Raw genomic sequence first — 20,596 nt, 5'->3', positions numbered from 1 at the left:
CCCTGTAACTTACAAATATATGAAATTAAAAGCGCGAAACTTACTAGTTATAGGTAGGTTACAAATAGGTTACAGGGAAGTTCCAGTGGGTATAACGCGGATATAACTCTCAATACTCTCTCTGTAACCTACCTAATGTACGCAGCGCTGCATACACCTTACGTAGGCAAATTTTTCTCTTCATATAAAGTGTTTGTTTGTTAGCTCACTCCATCGAACTCTCATTTTAAAGCTCCAAAGACTACCCCCTAACAAATCATTTCATCAGTAATCAAATTGCTTTGCATCACTAATAACATTATAAAATTGAGATTATTATTATTATATATAATAGATAATTCTCAATTGTAGAGAATAATTAGGTCTTAGCACAACAACATATTGGATATACACTCTTATATAAGTGATAAGAGACGATAAATTTTTCTCATGGAATACCTGAAAAGGGAAAAAACCGCAGGATTGAGTCGGGTTGAATAATTCACTATTTATTTGTAGTTATAAAATTTTACTCTTCTTTATAACTTGTAAAGATGAGTTATAGAGATACCAAAATTTTTCTCTCTTTTTGTTGTTGTATTATTGACTGAATGATAGAGGTTAGACAATAATAATCTCAAAATAATACAATGAGCCACAACAATCATATGATATTAGTTAGGCTAAAATAGCCACTAATAATGGCCGACGATGATTGCTGGTGCTCATTAACTTCAAACTTTCCTTTTAAATTGAGATGATATTTATTAATTTTAGGGTGGAAAATTTAAATAAATTTAACTAAAATCTCAAAGCTCTTAACTTGTCCTGTTTAAACAGTTAGTCTGACTAGTGGTTTTTTAAAATTGATAAACCAATGGTTGGGATTTTTTTTTTTCTTTTCAAGAAATGTTGACTTAAGATCTCCATCAAATTTTTTGCCTTATAAAATAGATGTTCTGAAGATATATCAATTATTATTAAGATTTACATTCATACCACTCAATTCTTATGTATTTATTTTTAAATAAATTCTATCTTACCTGTGCATACAGAGGCTTATTTCACTTTTTTAAAAGTTGAAATTTTGTTTTTATTTATGTGATATGAAAGATTTTAGTTGTATAAATGTGTAAAGTTTAGTTGTTAGATATGTAAAAATATAAGAATTGGTCGGTATGTATGTAAATACCTATTGTTATTAACATTAAGTTATAGAATTTACTCAAGATAAAGACTCTAAAATTAAGATGGATGATTGGGCTAGCTGTGTCCTCATCTTAGTGTTTGAAACTCCAAAAAATGTTCTAGCTTTATAATTATACCAAAGGAAATTACTAAAAGGAAATTACTAATTATGCCAAATTACTAATTATGCCAAAAAAAAAAAAAATAGAAATCATCTTTTTCACATTACAATTATGGGAGCTACACTTCATAAACAATCTTTCATTATGAATCTCTCCAAAACCTTATTAAAATAGAACTTCTGAGAAATATGTCTGTTTGTATTTTAATGCCGATGATATAAGAGGCATCACCCATATCCTTCAAATCAAAGTTTTTAGATATAAATTATTTACCTTCACATAATAATCTTAACAATTAGTTGCAAGTAAAATATCATCCACACAATGGATTAAAAAACAAATTTTACTCTCACTGAGATTTTAGTTTATACATTGATCTATGACGTTCTCTATAAATCCAAATGAAAATCCTACCGATGAAAATTTAAATATCATTAACAAGAGGCATGTTTTAATCCGTAAATATATTTCTTAAGCTTGCACACTAATGTTCATTATCTCTAGAAGAGAACCCTTCTGTTTGTTTTATATAAACTTTCTCCTCAAAATCTCCATTAAGAAATATAGTTTTCTCATCCATTTGTTGCAACTCATAATCATAATGTGCAACAAGTGTCATGATTATTCTGAAGGAGTCCTTCGAAACATTAGAAAATGTCCTCGAAATTGATTCCTTCTCATTGAGTGAATCTTTTAATAATAAATCTTTTTTTCTATCTTGTCATTCTTAAATTTATAGACCCATTTATAACCTATGGATTTTGTGTCATTGGGCAACACAATAAGATCTCAAACTTCATTTTGCGCTGTAGAATTTACCTCATCTTTCATGACATCAAACCATAAAACACATTTTTAACAATTCATAGCTTGTAAAAACATTTTAGGACCATTTTTAGCTCCAATATTATTGTCCGACTCTTGAAAATAAATAAGGTAATCACTATGAATTGATAAGCATTTTTGTCTAATAGATTTTTGAATGTTCTAATAACTTCCTCTTGAGGAGTTGGTTGTTCAACCACATCTTATACCTTATAAGTTATAAGTGTTAGGATCAACAGATTTATTATCATCATCTCATGGAATCTCAACAATTTTTTTTTCTAATATCTAATTGATCTTTAGGAGTGTTATGGACAACATTCAACTTGTCACTTAAAATGAGAGGCTGAGCATCTATATGTTTCTTTTCATGAACTACACTCTGTAATAAATCACTCCCATTAATCATGTCATGCTTAAGAAATTTTGTGTTTCTTGATTCCACTATCCTAGTATATTTTGATAGACAAAAAAATATGTAACTCTTAAAAATTTTAGCATATCTAATGAAATACCCACTTATAACTTCCAGGGAGATTTCTTGAGGGGTTCTATCTGCTTCTTTAATGAGAAGTTAAGGCAAGCTCTTTTCCTCCATTTTTTAATCTCTTATTCCATTTTGTTGGTCATCATCTTCATCTCAGGCGACACTCAGACAAGATGACGAGGACTGATTCCTCTCTGTTTGGGGAATGACCAACTTCATCGACTCCTACATTCTCTCCGATGAGGAGAGCTTCTTCATCACTTGGGAGAAGGAATCTGGCCATATTTCTCATCTCTGGTGACTATCCAGCAAGGAGAGCTTCTTCCTGACTTTAGAGAAGGAAGATTCCAACATTCTCAACGTCTCGCCCCTCTAACGAGGAGAGCTTCCTCATCTCTTTGGAGGAGTCAAAATCTAGCGACGTTTTTGCTCTCTCCTGTGAGGAGAGCTTCTTCTTACGAGAAGAAACACTTCGATCAACCATTATGAAGGTGAAATTTATTAATCCCTTGTGTTTTTCATTCTTAGAGCCCTCAAGGTCTGGATGTTAGAGAGATTAGGTTAGAAATCCCATAGAAATAGAAGCCTTCGTGTTTCCCCTACAAATCCATGAGAAAAATTGACCTTATTCATTTCTAGCACACAGTCTCAACGCCCGAGATCGTTGCCACCCCTCATTTGCACCGGTGATTTTGTCCCCACGACAGAGGGGAGCAATTTGTCTTTTGAGCATAGAGAACGAAAAGTCCTACGACTTTGACTCTATGCTGAAGATTTTTTTCATGTAGTTTCTTTATACTGGGCAAATAGAGGCGACCTCTCGTCGCTTTATGCAACACCTGTCTCATTCTATCGATTACCCTTAGGTTTTACCCATGAGTTCGCTAAGGGAAGCACGATTCATCATTCAATCTAATTAAATCTCATATTACATGGGTTTCACATTCTTGTTGTATGCACTGCATGGATTATTTTTAAAATTACATAAGAAAACATCTTTTTTTGAAGTCATTGATCGACCACGCTCTCTGGTTTGATCGATTATCTTTGGTCTATTGAATCAATTGAATCGATTGGCCGCTACTGACTCGATCACATCAATCGATCACCCTTCATCGACCGACCACACACCGGGTCGATTGACCGTCTTCAGTCCATTCCATCGATTGACAACTCACCAGGCCAATCACATCTTTTAACCATCCTTTGTTGATCGGTCGCACACCTCTGCCCAATCGACCACTTTTGCTCCATTTGATCTGTCAACCACCCACCGACCCAATCCCAATGATCAACCATTCTTCATTGATCAACCCCATAATCCAACTCAATTAACTATCTTCGGTCCATTAGATTGATCAGTCTCATCAATTGACTGCACACCAGGCCGATTGGCCGTCTTTGGTCCATTCGATCAATCGACCACCCCATCGGCTTGATCGCATCTATTGACCATCTATTGTTGATCGACCACACACCTCGGCCAGATCAATTGCTTTCGGTCCATTCAATTGGTCGGCTGTCACCGACTCAATCTCGATTTACCACCCTTTGGTGATCAGTTGCACATCCTGACCCGATATACCATTTATGGTCCATTTGATCAGTCGATCGCCCATCGACCTGATTGGACATTCTTTATTGATCAGTCATACACTCTAACTCATTCAACTATCTTCGGTCCACTCGATCTATTGGGTGTCATCGGCCCCATCGTATCGATCGACCACCCTTCATAGATTGGCCCGCATTGATTTGATCGACCTTCTTTGGTCAACATGATCAATCTACACTGCCCCCGACTCGATCGGTCTAGCATCCACAGTCTGTCGACACTTCGATCGATGTTGCCACCAGCCAGATTGATTAGTCAATCTTTTACATTTGGTATCTTGTATTCATTATTTGCTTCTTCAATTGCCTGCATTTGCAAACCCACACTTGCACACTATCGTGCACCCATTAGCATATTCCCTCATATACTCATGATGAGTATTTGTGCCTTCTAGAGATACATTACTCTATATATCGACTTCATGGAATCCTTATTTCACTTAGCACCATGTTACAGGTGGTTTTCACTTGCACTTTCCACTCTTATGTGTTTGTTTGCATAACATCTTACATTTATATGACTTGCTTTGCTAAAGTCTTTTCTCATTTGAATTAGTGTTCTCATACACTTAACTACTCTTACTCACACATCATGTGAATGGATGACTCACCACCAAACTAATCTGTTGTGTATTTCCTCCCACTCCTTTGAGTTGTTACCTTCACCGTACTCCCAGCCTTTCAGGTCCCTACCTCTACGACACACCCACTCTTTGGGTCACAGCTCTACGACACATCCACCCTCCAGGTCACAGTCTCTATGACACACCCAACCTCTAAGTTACTGTCTCCACAACACACTCATTCTCAGTTGTGTTGTATGTTTTGCATGCATCACTCGGCATTGAGCACTGTATGTTAGCTGCGAATTTTTGCAATTTTTTTGTCATTGTACATTTGTATGTGCATTTCTTCAGCTATCTTGACAATAAATCTTGCTTGTTAGTCATGACGAAGTAGCAAGTATTTCCCACGAGGATGCCTTGGTGGGACAATACTAGCTACCACGCTGTGATTAGCGCGTGCATGTTGTGCTAAGGTTCTAAGAGGTATAATAGGTGCCACTTAGGCCTTCTATTTCCTAGAAACTATTGTGAAAGTATAAAAATATATATTTTTATTACTTACACGCATAATATTTTCAAAATATATTTTTAAGTTACTTGCATAGTTAGTTAAGACCATACATGAGGTCAACTTTTCAAAAGATTTTCAAAACCCGCATCTAGTAACACCTCTTAGAATCTTTGGATCATCAGGATGAGGTCGGTGACGCCAACAATGTCAAAACAAATGTTAGCCTTTTGACATAACCATGCACTCACTTAAATGTTGTGTTAGGACATTACGTTAGATTGTGTGTTAGACTAAGGACTAAGATGCTTAGTAGTCTTTTTTGATGTCCTGGTTATAGATATGCATGATAATATATTTAGTCGATCTTCTTGCAGGGAGCAATGCCTAAAATATACACCACACATGTAACAGAGGGAGTGGGGGGAAGGGGGTGCACAATGTAATGATTTATATACTAACCCTTTCTTGCATGTGCTACTTAGTTTCTCCAGTCAGGCATGACTCATATGCATTGCATATTTTGTTAGCTTTTTTGCTAACATTGTCTTCATGCAGTCGAGTCTTTTTTTTCTTTTTTTACTTTCCATATGTTTTTTGTAGAGTCCTTAGAAGAGTCAGTATCAAAAATAATGTACGGGTACGAGTTCCGAGATGCCAAATGGGTAGAACCACGTGATTGGGACCATGAGCTGCTTGCTCGTGTCACATACTTTAATTCTAAATCTCATTTATGTATATAATTAAGCAAAGATGTGTACTTATCCAGTGACTGGCCCCCTTTTTTTGTTTCTGGGTTATGTTACCAACGAGCGACATCGACCGTTTATTTTTCATATTTGGGCTTATTTTACTATCTTTCTTGTATCCCTGTGTTGTTGAATTACTTTTCCGCCAATTTTTATTTTATGGATTGTCCGAGAATCATGCAGATGATTTAGGCTATCTATGGACCTAAAATTGTAAACTTTTTACAAAATCCTAACAAAATATTAAGACTAATTAAAATTTAAGATTAAAACATTATGTCTTTTATTTTCCTACATAACCTTCGGGATAATTTTAAAATGGGTAGCATTGCATGAACATATCATAAGTCATATTAATAGGGCCTCCACACTTAAGATTGTGGTAGATAACTGTATGATCTGCATGTCCTGAGGAGAAGCCTGTTTACTTCTCCAGCCCGACTAGCTCAACATAGATTTCTACTTAAACGGTTGTCTTGCGCTCTTACGTCTTTAGAAGGCTCCCCAACCTAGACGGAGTGTAAATCCTTTTATCGGGAGTGTTTCCAGCTTTGTAATTGAACCTCCCTTCCTCTTTCTTTCCAACGATATCCTCGTCACTTTCGGCTAGTATAAGTCCTATCTCTCAGAGCTCCACCTGATAGTTATATGATATAGTTTCTTTCCTTTGACCTTACTGCTACTGAGGTCCCCACAAACGACACAATTAATGAATTGCTAACAGGGGATGTCCGCAAGTGTTGAGTATACTACCTTCACAATTAGGTAGACTTAGGGTCATAGTGGCTCGAGATGATGGGTCCATGATGCTCTAACCTGACTACCTTTACCTGTTACAGATTACTCTTACCTTCCTTTGACTATCCCTGTTGAACCTTATCGTTGTTTTTTCTTTTGTGGGTATCATCTCGACGACATGATTATCGATGATCTGTCGCCCATTTGTGATACGATGATTTGTCCTCTACCCTTATGGTCTGAATATGCTTTAACATATTAAGATGATTCAGTTGTTTCGCAGGCTTCGTATACCTATAAATCCTTTACCCATGCGAGGATCTTAAGAGACTCACTCTCCCCTCATGACTTAGAGGGAGCTTTAAAAGTGTGAGAGCATTCCCCTGTGAAATAACTGTCCTTTGATAGCTCTGTGATGGTTGTCATTAGTAATGTAAGTAAAACTCTCATTTGGATAAAGAGTATTCTTGGGTAACTACCAAGATGTAATTAACCAAGTGTGATATGTCCTTCTTGGGAGCACTTTGGATACTAGAACATACAAACACACTTGAATATCTGGTTATGGGTAGTCTACACAGGTATTCTTTTACGGATATTAGTTCAAGGTGCCTCCTTGCGAGATTTTTGTGAGCTTTATTACACGTAGGACTCTCTATGCTCTCTTTCTCTTTGTTTATCTTGTTCGTTGTATGTCCCATCTTTTCATGTTCAATTTCTCTCTAGATTATTCTTATGATCCGGAAGAGAGACTTATTCGGAAAAATAAATTATACGATAAAAGACAAACTGATGACTCCTTCAAAAATAAAAAAAGAAAAAAGAAACAGAAATATTGTCATAAAAAAATACTAGAAATTTGATTTTTTTTTTCTTTTCTTCTTGTTCAAAAGATTGATATATATCTATATAAAGAAAGTTTCCCAGCCTAGCTTGAATGTGTCTCCCTCTCTTTCTAACTACCTCCAAGTTCAAACCTCTTGACATTCATATAAATTATAATTTTTTTGTTGGTGAAGGAAGCGGTAGTGGCGGCGATCAACAATGACGACAACAAAAATAGGTCTGATGTGTAATTGGATTGGAACAGCTCACTGTCGGGTTGGAGCTGGAGCGGGTATGAATGAGTCTTATGGGTTTGTGTCATGTTGATGGGCCATGCAGGTTGTCGGGTCGTCATTATGTGAAACAAGTCGGCTTGTCAGCAGGTCACCCAAGTTGCAGTGGCAGACTTGTCGAAGTGCGGGTCTTGTTGGGAAGAGGATTGATGACTCAAAGTGTGTCGCATGGACCCATTGTTCATGTCAGTGAAGCATTAAACGACGGTTGTGATCCCACCAATGATACGAGAGATGCAGAACCGAAGGGTGCTTACATCATTCTGTATTTGTATAGATCAATATCGGATGGTGGAGAATCCACACAGGTCACTATACGGTATCAGATCCGCGGATGACACGATCTAGTATGCAGATCATACAGTGGGATGACATGATTTGGTGTGCGAATTGAAGGGTTAATTTGTGCGGAAGGTGCGATCCATGACGTTGCATGTGGTTTCGCTTGTAAGGCCACGTAAGACTAGCCGGATCCACGTGAAAGTATAATCCGACCGCTGAATTGGGCCAGATCGGATAATTGAGGCCAGTTAAGTGAAGTAGACCTAGATTTTTGCTTTTTTAGCCTTTTTTTTTGTCCCTTTGAACTTATAAAAAAACCATAAGGACGAGGAAAAAATGAAGTCTCGTACTCTTTTTTTGTGCGAATAATGGAACTCTCATTTGTGATGTTGTCCCAACATTTTTTTTTGTGATCAACAGAGATCTCCTTTCGTGTTTCAAGATGTCGGATTTTAGGAAACCAATCATGCTGAAAATCGGTGGAAATGTCAAAACTGTGAAGAGATGATTTTGAATCTGAGGGAGGACAATATGATGTTATTCCTGAAGAAGTTCTATTTCTTAAATGATATGTTTGTGATGTTACTGATCCCAATTGGCTAAACATATTCTCCTTAGATACACTGTTATTTATGAGGTGCCTTGCAAGCCAACCTATGATTTCTGCCAATGCTTGAGTTGGTGAACATTTTGTAGGTGCTCGGAATTTGTATTGTACAATTTTTCTATCGGGTAGCGACAAGTATCATCAAGTTGTTTGTATTTTTCATAAAATATAGATAAAAATGCTCTAATAATTAAGTGATTTTAACTTCCCTGAAATTTTATGTTCTTATTATAAATATATCAAATTTAGTTATACTCTGTAAAAAATTATCCCAATAGGTTCAATTTGGCCTAAACTAGACTCGAAATATCGGCAAATCTGGGGACGTGGAATAGTCGTGTGTCAGATGCGTAAGTTAAAATTCCTCCTATATAAATAGAAGCCCTCACTCTTTCGTTAGGCCTAGGGTTTCTTTCAATCGCCGCCGTATAGAGAGATCTTCGAAAGCAGTTAAGATGGAGCAGACCTTCATCATGATCAAGCCTGATGGCGTCCAACGCGGCCTGGTAATCTATCAATCCACGCTTCCTTCTTATGATTTTCTTCTTTTCTTTCAATTGAGCTTCTTGCGCAACTCTAATCTATGCCTCTTTTCAGATTGGTGATGTCATCGGGCGATTCGAGAAGAGAGGTTTCTACCTGAAAGGTATTTTTCTTCTATTGACGCATGCCGCATCAAATACTGTGTGGTTTTTTTTTTTCTCTTTTGCAAGTAGTGATCTATTTGAAGTTTAGGGTTGAAGCTTGTAACCGTGGAGCGGTCCTTCGCTGAGAAGCACTACGAGGATTTGTCGGCGAAGCCCTTTTTTCCTGGGTTGGTGGAGTACATCATCTCTGGTCCGGTGGTGGCTATGGTTTGGGAGGGGAAGAACATTGTTGTGACTGGTCGGAAGATGATCGGGGCTACCAACCCTTCTAACTCAGAACCCGGGACTATTCGCGGCGATTATGCAATTGAAGTCGGGAGGTAAATTTCTACTTCGTTTTCCTCTCACGCTTTCGTTTTTTTTTAATGATTGAATGCTTTTTTTTCTGCTGATAATTGTTTGCTATGGTTTTTGTGCTCTGGCAAAAACTTTTTTTTTTGTGGGACAGAATTGATGAAGGTTTAAAAAATGGCTTAACTGGCCGGTTCTACTGGTTAGACAGTGAACCGCCCGTGGCACCAAAAATATTTGTATTATTAATTTATTATATTATTATTATATTATTTAGGTCATATTTAATTAATTTATATATTTATTATTTCATCCCACTCGAACCAAGGAACATTGTATCTTTCCTTCTTCCACTTTGATGTTTAATCCGATTTTCACAACCTTGGAATTGTTGGTAGCTCTTGCTCTTGCCATCTTAAATCACTTTGCCTAGTTTTGTAATTTAACATATGGTGTTTGTGTTGTCTGAAATGTCGACAATCTGATGATCCGGTTAGGAGAGTAGATATTTTAGATTTGACTTATGTTAAGAAATGCATAAGTAGACCTAGAAAGACTTGAGCATATTGTATAAAAAATTATCTTAATTTATTAGAATTAAATGAAATTATGACACTCAATAGGACGCAATGGAGAAAAAGGATTCACGTAGCCGCCCCACTTGTGGGATAAAAGCTAGTTGTTGTTGTTGGTTGTTTTGTCTGTGATTGTTTGCTAGAAAGTTATATTTTTTGTGGAGCTTGATTTTATTTTGGAAATATTTCACCACTCAATTCCTATGTATATCTAGCACCTAAACTTGTATATTGTTCTAACAATCATGAATGGCTAATTGCTTAGAATTTCCTTGGCCAAGAAGCAAAACAGTTTTCTAGTTTTTAAACCAGTTTGTTTATCCAGTGTGTTAGTTTTTTAACGCCTTTGTCCAGATGATGCAACTTTCTGCAAATTTGTGGTAAATGATGAAAGGATGCATTTGATTTTCTACTTACATTGATGAGCCAGGATTCATATATGATCAGTTATACTGTTATTTAAACCAGACTGGACTAATTTTAACATTTAATTAATTTAATGGAGTGAGAATTGCTGAAGTTGGTCTGCTTTTATGTATTCAGTAAGGTTATAAAGAACTATCAATTACCTGTTGTCTGATTTCTTTTTTTTTTCTTTTGTCTTGTCTGCTTAATAGAATTGAAGTGTATTTGTTTTTCATTGGACTGCTATCTATTTTCCCTTCTCATAAAATTTTTATTTTTCTTTTTGGATTGACGTTGAACAATGATTATATGTTAAAGAATTTTTGGTAACGTAAAAAATTGGAAATTAAATCTGGTGCCTCCTTAAATCCATTTTTATCTCCCTTCTGTTTATTTTTGGATGTAAATCTGGATATGTTAAATCACTATTCGGTGGACTTAACCGATTTTACTTGGGAAGAAAGACATGACTATAAGATCTTGAATTAAAATACCAAACACTCTAACAATTTTAACAGGATGTATCTTCAACCGAACCAAACACTTATATGGATTTGATAAATCCAGATTTATCGGATTTACTAAATCATATTAATTGTAAATATTGAGTGCAACCAAACACGCCTTTAATTTTTAATTAATTATTATGTTTCTCCTTGTTGTGTTCTCTGCCCACTTCCTTACTCTATCTCTCCATTAAACGCGTACCATCATCGGCACCATGGACTTTTAAACTCTATTTTTCTCTTTTTTTTTGTTTCAACAATGCAGCCATATAACATCTTTTATTCTATTTTTCTTCTATTCTATCCATATATATTTTTTTGGGCTATATTATTGTTTGATAATATACCCTCTTTGTAGATATTCAAACTATCTAAGTTTATATTATATTACGTTATCGTCAAAACATATATGCCTATCATGTCTTTAATATAATCTTTTATCTTCCTTTCTTTCTTGTCTGCACCGCATGTTAATGTTACCCATTTTCATTTTTTATTTTTAATTTTGGTATAAACAAATGTTTTAATCTCAAACCTTAGAGACCGTTTTAATATAACGAGTGCTCGCAGTTTTGAAATTCTTTATGATATGCCATTGTCAAGTAATATTTTTGAGGATTTTATTGAACTTGACATCTTAGCTTTTGCTCTAGAAATTGTGGTCTTTTATGCTGTCTTTTTGTGTATGATAGATCTGGATACTTAAATCTATTGCCTTTAGCTATCATATCATCGTTCAATAATATTGACATAATTTTAATTTCATCTTTGTTGAAACAATATACGGTCTATCTAATATATTTATCAATTATAAGCCATTTATTTATCAGAAGTTTTTTTTTTCTTTGCTTTAATTTTTTTTATTTAGAGATACATCACTTATATCTCCGTATAATTTGTAAATAAAATATACCAAGTATTTTGAATAGTTTTAATGCTAGTCATTGCTCCACTATACATAACTTTAATGCCCCCATTATACCTTTAACACTTTATTTCTTCTTAATGGCTTTTGAATTAGCTCTCATGATTCAAATCATACGAATGCTTTGAGGATGAACAAGTACTTTTGACGTTATTTTTGTTGCTCTATAGTTTACTTTTTGAATAAATATCCTTTTGACGTTCTTTTTTTTTTTGCTCTAGACATTTTTTTTTTTACTCTATAGTTTACATTTCTTGTCAAGTTCAAACTACAATCTTGCATTATTATTGGCCGTAACTTGTTGGAATTTGAATGTCGATATGTTCATGCCTATTTAACATACAAGGGAAATTTTAGAAACCAATTAGTTTCGGGCTGACTCACGAGCTAATGAGTCTAGTTTGGACAAGTTTGAATGTAATTTAAATGAAATTGGGCATGTTATTGATCTTAATAATTATAGTTTATCGTGAGGTTTAAAAGCATATTTCTATATTAGATGAGGGATATGAGCTAAAGTTTTTTCAAATTGGATTTTATAATTTGAAAGACTTCTTCAACTTCACAGGTTGATAGGACATCTCAAGCATAAAGATTTGCCTTTTTATATACTATCCGAAGAGAACGTAGTTTTATTTTTCTTTCTGATCATTCTATAATAAGTTTCATGATTCACTCAATTTTTTTATCTTCTAAAAGGATTCGATAAATTATTGAAGTAATGGTTCCTTCTTAATCTACATCACTAAGATTTAAACAATTTCACTCCTACCTAGTCCAGGAACTCCTGCAACATTTTAGTTGATAATAGTGTATATATGTTATTTCTATTTGTTTCCTCGAGTATTGAACCTGCTGTTTTAGATTTGATGGTGACATAGATGAGGATGTTATTAGTAGAATTCAGGTTGGTTGGTTGAAGTGGAGGAATGCATCTGGCATATCGTGTGATAAAAATGTATCGCTTAGACTCAAAAGAAAACTTTCCTAAGATGGTGGTGAGAACTTTAATACTTTATGATGCAAAATACATGTAAGGTAAAATACCCAAATCTTTGATATTTCAACTGATTCGTGCTAGAAAATTTGCGGCAGTAGAGTAATGGATTATCGTCTTAGCGTTGTACGAGGATTCAACACACACTCAGATGAAAAAGAATCAAGTTGTGATAACACCAGAAGTTTTTACGTGGAAAACCCGTAAAGGGGAAAAACCATGGAGCCTGGCCCAATTGTAAAAATCCACTATAAGTTGATTACAGATGTTCATTGTCCCACAGGCGTGAAATGGTTACTAGCTTTTCAAGTTATAACGTCGATCGACAACGTGTAGTCAGCGATGATTGACGGAGGCCGATGGTGATCGACGGTAGTCGACGATAATCAATGACGGTCTGCGGTGGTCAACGGAGGTCAGCGGTGGCTGACGATAGTCGATTATGGTCGGCGGTGGTCAACGATGGCGAGAATGATCTTGGACTTGAGCTCCATCTCAAAGTCTCAAGTTCTCTCTTAAGTCTTCCCCTTCATGTGAGGGGTGAGATTATTTATAGTGTTTTAAGTACAATTAATGCAGGAATATGAATCATTTTGATCGAACGGTACAGAGAGCTTCCCTTGATCAGATGACGTTTGATGGACATTTGAATGCCTTAACGATGTATTCGTCTTTTTGAGACGCTCGATTCGACTATAAACTCGCAAGATTCGACATCCGTTTGACCTTTCAAATGCCTCCTAAAATTCTCTAATAGTGGTTTAATGACTTGATCCGGGCTTTATTTGACTCGGATTGGATTAACTTTAATATCATTAAGGGCCCGTTTGGGGCAGCTTATAAGTGCATGGGTGTTTTTGAAAACGACATGGTACCATTTGGATCGCATGTATTGCCCGCTTATCCAAAAATGCAGTTCCATTTTTACACTAAACGCAGCTCGTGGGTCGAACCCTGCTGGCCGCGTTTCAGGATAAGCTGCTTATCCTAAAACACACAAGCTGCCCCAAACACACCCTAAGTCTGTCTCATCGAACGATCAGTTTGACTATAAGTTTGTTGAAATCGGAGCTCTGGATGTTTTTTAATCGAAGTTTGAATGTTTCTTGTTCAAAAAATTGCACTGAGATTCGTGCTGGCTGATGGAATCTTGTGGGTGGTGTATCAGTTGCCCCCTATTTTCGGGCGATTCTAATTTTTTCGTCCGAAAGTATTATGATCCATAAACTTCATTTTTGTGGGGCATAACAAATTAAAGTCAAAATACTTTATTACAGTAAATATGTAAATAAGAATAATATTTTTCTTTTATCAAGCTTGAAAATGAGCCTAGCTCAGTTGGTATGTGGTTTTTGCCACTTTGTAAGTGGTGGGGGTTCAAATCCCACAAAAAAATAAAAATATTTTTTACCAGACCAAAAACTGACCCAATGAGCTGAGCACCTGCGACCCGGTGGGTCGAGCGAGAATTGACGGGCCGAGAGTCAGGAATCTGAAACGTGGCACGGAGTGGGAAATTTAAGCGGGCCAGAGAAAACCCAAGCAACATGAATTAATTAAATAATTAATTTGAACTCGAAGAGCTGAAACATTAAATGGGTCAGATTGGAGGAGAGCTGAAGAGCTGAAAATTAGGATTGGAGAAGAGAGCTGAAACATTAAATAGACACATTAAATGTGCCAGATAAATGGGCGCATTAAATGGGCAGATTGGGATTGGAGGAGAGCTGAAGGAGAGCTGAAGAATCGAAACATTAAATGAGCCAGCACCAATTAAAATTGTGGAATTCGAGAGTTGAAGCACAAAGTAGCAGGATTTAAATAATAATAAATATTTAAATTTACATTTTTTTAAATCACAGAATGTGAAAAGTTTTTTATTGATTTTAGTCATAATTGTAGAATTTTAAGAGTCAAAAAACCGAAAGAATATAAAATGAAAAGATTTTTTATTTTTATTATTTTTTATAATATGTATTTAATAATTGAACTCCTTTTGGAGCTTATAAATAGAGGCATTGGATGAGGGAAAAAATCACGATTGAGAAGAAGAAGAAAGAAGAAAGGAAAGTTATCCGGCGTTGCGGAGAATAGTTGCGGCGAAGCAAGGTTGCGACGGAGAGCTGCGACAAGGCAGAGAGTTGCGGCTAAGCAAAAAGTTGCGGTGGAGCGAAGTGTTGCGGTGCAGAGTTGCGGTGAAGAGGTGCGGCGAAGAGGTGCGGCGAACTGTTGTTGTGAAGTGTCGCGATGAAACATTACTGAAATAGCGACAGCTGGAGAATGTCGTTTTTCTGAGATCCAGAGAAAAAGTCAGAAATCGGATGATGCAGTGGTAACTGTATCGGAGAGCGAATTGAGCTTTTTTCGAAAGAAACATTTCTTTCCGAATGATATGGTAGTGAAGTTACCGACTTCAACTGATCAAGCATATTCTCCACCTTTTGGGTATGTTACTATTTATGAGGCTGCATTAAAAGTTGGACTACGATTTTCTCCGACACCTGAGTTTTTTGAAATTATGAAGGCGTTCGGGGTTTGCGTTGCTCAGTTATTTCGTTGAGTGATGACATTCATTATTAGGTTGACAATTTTCTTCAGGAGTCGCAAGTTAAAATTAACACCGGCAATTTTGGCACGTCTGTGTGGGTTCTTTATTGATACACATGATCGTGTGTTGTTTAAGCATAAGACGTTGGATTTCCGTTTAAATGAACTGATGACACAATGGTCCGCAAAATTGTTCTTTTCAAAAAATAATTGAGGGCTCCGCGAGAGGCGAGAAAAGTTTCAACAATTGTCTGTCGCTATTCAGATTCCCAAAGAGGGAACATTGCAGATGCTGGGATCTCCTGACATGAATGAACTGTTGTTTGAGATACAATATATTCATGAATTTGTGAAAAAGGAATCATTGTTCAAGGTCATTTCTTTCCACGAACGGTCAACAGCTGTAGCGCTAAAGAAATCTAAGAAGAGATCTTCCGAGCTAGCCATCGCAGAATTCTCAAAGCGGCTCCCAACGAGCAGTAAATATGAAGTACCGCCTCAGAAACAAAAGAAATTTGAAACATCACGGGAGCCCTTTAACTATTCACTTTCCTGAAAATATCTTGTCACATGAATGTACTGGGCTCCTAGAAGTCGAAAGTTTTGTAAGTTTTTCTCATTTTCTGCTTCTATATAATTATTTCATCTTTCGAACCCATATTTCTTTTCTTCTAGGTGGATAAGATGATGGAAAACCAACAGAGGCTAGGACTTGCATCGAGAAATTGGAATTTCGAGTTCGTTAAGATCAAATATTTTCAAGGCTAGTACAAGCGTCGGTATGAATCTGGGGTCAAAAAAATTACATCTCTGGAATCACAGATGAATCACATCTATGTAATTTTTTCAACCTCAAATTCATACCGTCGCTTGTACTCGCCTTGAAATTATTTGATCTTAATGAATTCGAAATTTCAGTTTCTCAATGCAAGTCCTAGCCCCTGCTAATTTTTCACCATCTTATCCATCTAGAAAAAAAAGAAATATGAGTTAGAAAGATGAAATAATTATATAGAAGTAGAAAATGAGAGAAACTTACAAAACTCTCGACTTTTAGGAGCTCAGTACATTCATGAAACAAAATATTTTCAGGAACGTGAATAGTTGAAGGGCTTGGCAAAGACTCCCGTGATGTTTCAACTTTTTTTTTTTTTTTCTGAGACAGTACTTTGCATTCACTGCTCGTTGGGAGCCGCTTGGAGGACTCTGCGAGGACTAGCTCAGAAGGTCTCTTCTTAGATTTCTTTAGCGCTACAGCTGTTGACCGTTCGGGGTGAAAAGAAAGGTTGACCTTGAATAATGATTCCTCCTTCACAAATTCGTGTATATACTGTATCTCACACAACAGTTTCCTCATGTCAGGAAATCTCAACATCTGCAATATTGTCTCTTCGGTAATCTGAAGAGAGACAGACAATTGTTGAAACCTTCCTTGCCTCTCGCGGAGCCTCCAATCATTTTTTGCAAAGAACAATTTTGCGAACCATTGTCTCATCGGTTTCTTTAGACGGAACTCTAATGTCTTATACTTAAACAACACACGATCATGTGTATCAATAAGAAACCACTAATCGTGCCAAAATTGTCAGTGTTTACTTTAACCCGCGACTCCTGAAGAAAACTGTCAACCAATAATGGCTGTCACCACTCGACAAGATAACTGAGCAACGCAAACCCCGAACGTCTTCATAATTTCAATAAACACAAGTGCCGAAAGAAATTGTAGGCCAACTTTTAAGGCAGCCTCATAAATAATAACATATCCAGAAGGTGGAGAATATGCTCGATCAGTTGAAGTCGGTAACTTCACTACCATATCATTCGAAAAGAAATACTTCTTTCGAAAAAAGATCAATTCGCTCTCCGTCACAGTTGACATTGCATCCTCCGATTTTTGACTTTTTCTCTGGATCCCAGCAGAACAAGGTTCTCCAGCTGTCGTTATTTCAGTAACGTTTCACCGTGATGCTTCACAGCAACGGTTCGCTGTAACTATTCACCGCAACTCTGCACCGCAACACTTCGTTCCATCACAACTTTTTGCTTCGTCGCAACTTTTCGCTCCGCCGCAACTCTTCGCTCCGCCGCAACTATTCTCCACAATGTCAGATAACTTTCTTCTTCTTCTCAATTGTGATTTTTCCCCTCATCCAATGTCTCTATTTATAGACTCCAAAAGGAGTTTAATCATTAAATGCACATTATAAAAAAATAATAAAAAAACCTTTCATTTCATATTCTTTCAGTTTTTTGACCTTAAAATTCTGCAATTATGACTAAAATTAATGAAAAAATTTTTCACATTATCTGATTTAAAAAAATGTACATTTAAATATTCGTTTTTATTTAAATCATGCTACTTGGTGCTACAACTCTCAAATTCCACAATTTTAATTGGTGTTGGTTCATTTAATGCTTCAGGTCTTCAGCTCTTTTTCAGCTCTTCAGCTCTTCAACTCTCCTTCAATTCCAATCTGGCCCATTTAATGCGCTCATTTAATGCTTCAACTCTCTCTTTAAATCCTAATTTTCAACTCTTCAGCTCTTTAGCTCTCCTGAAATCTGGCTCATTTAATGTTTCAGCTCTCAGAGTTCAAATTAATTATTTAATTAATTTCTTTTGCTTGAGTTTTCTGTGGTCCGCTTAGGTTTTTCACTCCATGGCCCGCTTCAGATTCCTGACTCCCATCCCGTCGGGTCTCGCTCGGCCCACCGGGTCGCGAGTGCTTGGCCCATCGGGTCGGTTTTTGGCCTGGTAAAATAAATTTTTGTTTTTTGTGAGATTTGAACTCTCATCACTTACAAAGTGACAAAAGTCACATAGCAACTGAGTCAGACTCATTTTCATACTTGATAAATGATAATTATTATTCTTATTTACATATTTATTGCAATAAAATATATTTAATTTAATTTTTTATGCCCCACAAAAAATGAAAAGTCTATGGATCTTAATATTTTCCGACGAAGAAATTAGAATCATCCGAAAATAGGGGGGCAACTGATAAGCCACCAACAAATTTTCATCAGCCAACACGAATCTCAGTGTAATTTTTTGAACAAGAAACATTCAAACTTCGATTAAGAGTCAGCCAGAGCTTTGATTTTAACAAACTTATAGTCAAACTGATCGGCTCGATGAGACAGACCAAATGATATGAAAGTCAAATCCGAGTCAAATCAAACCCAGATCTAGTCATTAAACATATATTGGAGGATTTTCTGAGGCATTTGAAAAGTCAAACAGATGTGAAATCTAGCGAATTCATAGTCGAATCGACCGTCTCGAAAAGATGAATCTAATGAGCCCATGATTGCTCAATTCTGACATCGTTAAGACATTCAAATGTCCATCAAACGTCATCTGATCAAGGGAAGCTCTTCGGACCGTTCGATCAAAATGGTTCATATTCCTGTATTAATTGCACTCAAAACACTATAAATAGAGCATCACCCTTCACATGAAGGGGAAGAGAGAACTTGAGGCATTGAGAATGAACTCAAATTCAAGATCATTCTCGCCATCGTCGACCACCGCTGACTGTCATCAACTGTCGTCAGTCACCGCTGACTGTCATCAACTGTCGTCAGTCACCGCTGACAACCGCCGGCCGACCGTCATCGATTGTCGTCGACTACTGTCGATCACTGCCGACCTCAGTCAACCATCGCTGACTAGACGTTGTCAGTCGACGTTGTAACTTGGAAAGCTAGTAACTCTTTCTCGTCTGTGGGACAAGGGGCATCTGTAATCATCAACGTATAGTGGATTTTTACAACTGGATCAGGTCCCGTGGTTTTTTCTCTTTACGGGTTTTTCACGTAAAAATTTATGTTATTATTACAGTTTAATTCATTTTCATCCGAGTGTGTGTTGAATACTCGCGCGACGCTAAGACGATAATTCATTACTCTACCGCCGTGAATTTTCTAGCACGCATCAACATCAATGATACTACTATTTTAACTTAACGTAAGTTAAAATACATGTTTTCATGCATATGTAAGGCAGCATATAACTAAAAATAAATTTTTGGTATTAGATATATAAATGCATATGACGTGTGGTTTTTTTTTTTTTTTTTTTTTTTTTTTTGGTGGGTAATTCAACTTTTTTATTGCTTTTCTCTAGGTTTTACAGTAATTTAAACAAGCAGGTTTGGAAATTTAGTGAAAGGGACTGGAAAGTGTGTAGTGTTACCTCTTGTAAACAAATAAATCTTTATATATATAATGTGATTAATTTTTGTTACTGCAGGAATGTAATTCATGGAAGCGATTCGATTGAGAGTGCCAGGAAGGAGATCGCTCTGTGGTTCCCAGAAGGTCTGTCAAACTGGCAGAGCAATCTCCACCCTTGGATCTATGAGTGAGCCTCTGCTGCTATCTATTCTGGCTCCCTGGTAGTACTCTTATTATTTATTATTACTCTATTATTCAACAGAGCTTTTGTTGTTGTTGGTGCAGCCTTTGTGCTGGTTTGTTGGCTTCGAACTTTTTATTTTTGAAGATGTAAGAGTATTAATTATATTATGTATGAGTTTGATATAATTGACTTAGAATCCTATTTTTATTTCAAGTCTCTGGTTGATATTGCCGTTCTGTATCGTTTTTGAAAGCCGCACTTCCGTTCTGCATTTAAAAGCCTACATTTCAATTCAAATAAAAAGCATAATGAATAAATTTTCAATGTCAACAACCACGACACATAAAATAGTTCATGAACAAACATAGTACTATAAAAGAAAAAAAAACAAACAGTGAAAAAAAATTAAGGAAAAAGGATCATTGTCCTCTTCATTTGAGAATGTTATCTTCAACTTGCTTTCAAAGCCTTCATATTCTGACAAGAAAGGAGGGTCTTCATATGTTTGGATAAGAGATGCATTTGCTGATTTGTTGGCATTGAAATTTTTTATA

General features: G+C 36.2%; 1 protein-coding gene across 1 annotated transcript; it reads left to right on the top strand.

The window, feature by feature from the left end:
• The first annotated feature begins 9,161 nt into the window (after positions 1-9,161).
• LOC110028620 (nucleoside diphosphate kinase 1) lies at positions 9,162-20,271 on the top strand. The gene is made up of 4 exons (XM_020730539.1): positions 9,162-9,289; positions 9,381-9,429; positions 9,519-9,750; positions 19,935-20,271. The coding sequence occupies exons 1-4, from the start codon at positions 9,239-9,241 to the stop codon at positions 20,047-20,049; spliced, it is 447 nt and encodes a 148-aa protein (XP_020586198.1). The 5' UTR covers positions 9,162-9,238; the 3' UTR covers positions 20,050-20,271.
• The last annotated feature ends 325 nt before the right edge of the window (positions 20,272-20,596 follow it).

This window comes from Phalaenopsis equestris, unplaced genomic scaffold (genome assembly GCF_001263595.1).
Source record: "Phalaenopsis equestris unplaced genomic scaffold, ASM126359v1 Scaffold000517, whole genome shotgun sequence".
In the NCBI taxonomy this organism is placed as follows: Eukaryota; Viridiplantae; Streptophyta; class Magnoliopsida; order Asparagales; family Orchidaceae; genus Phalaenopsis; species Phalaenopsis equestris.
This window is presented reverse-complemented; position numbering and strand designations above follow the sequence as displayed.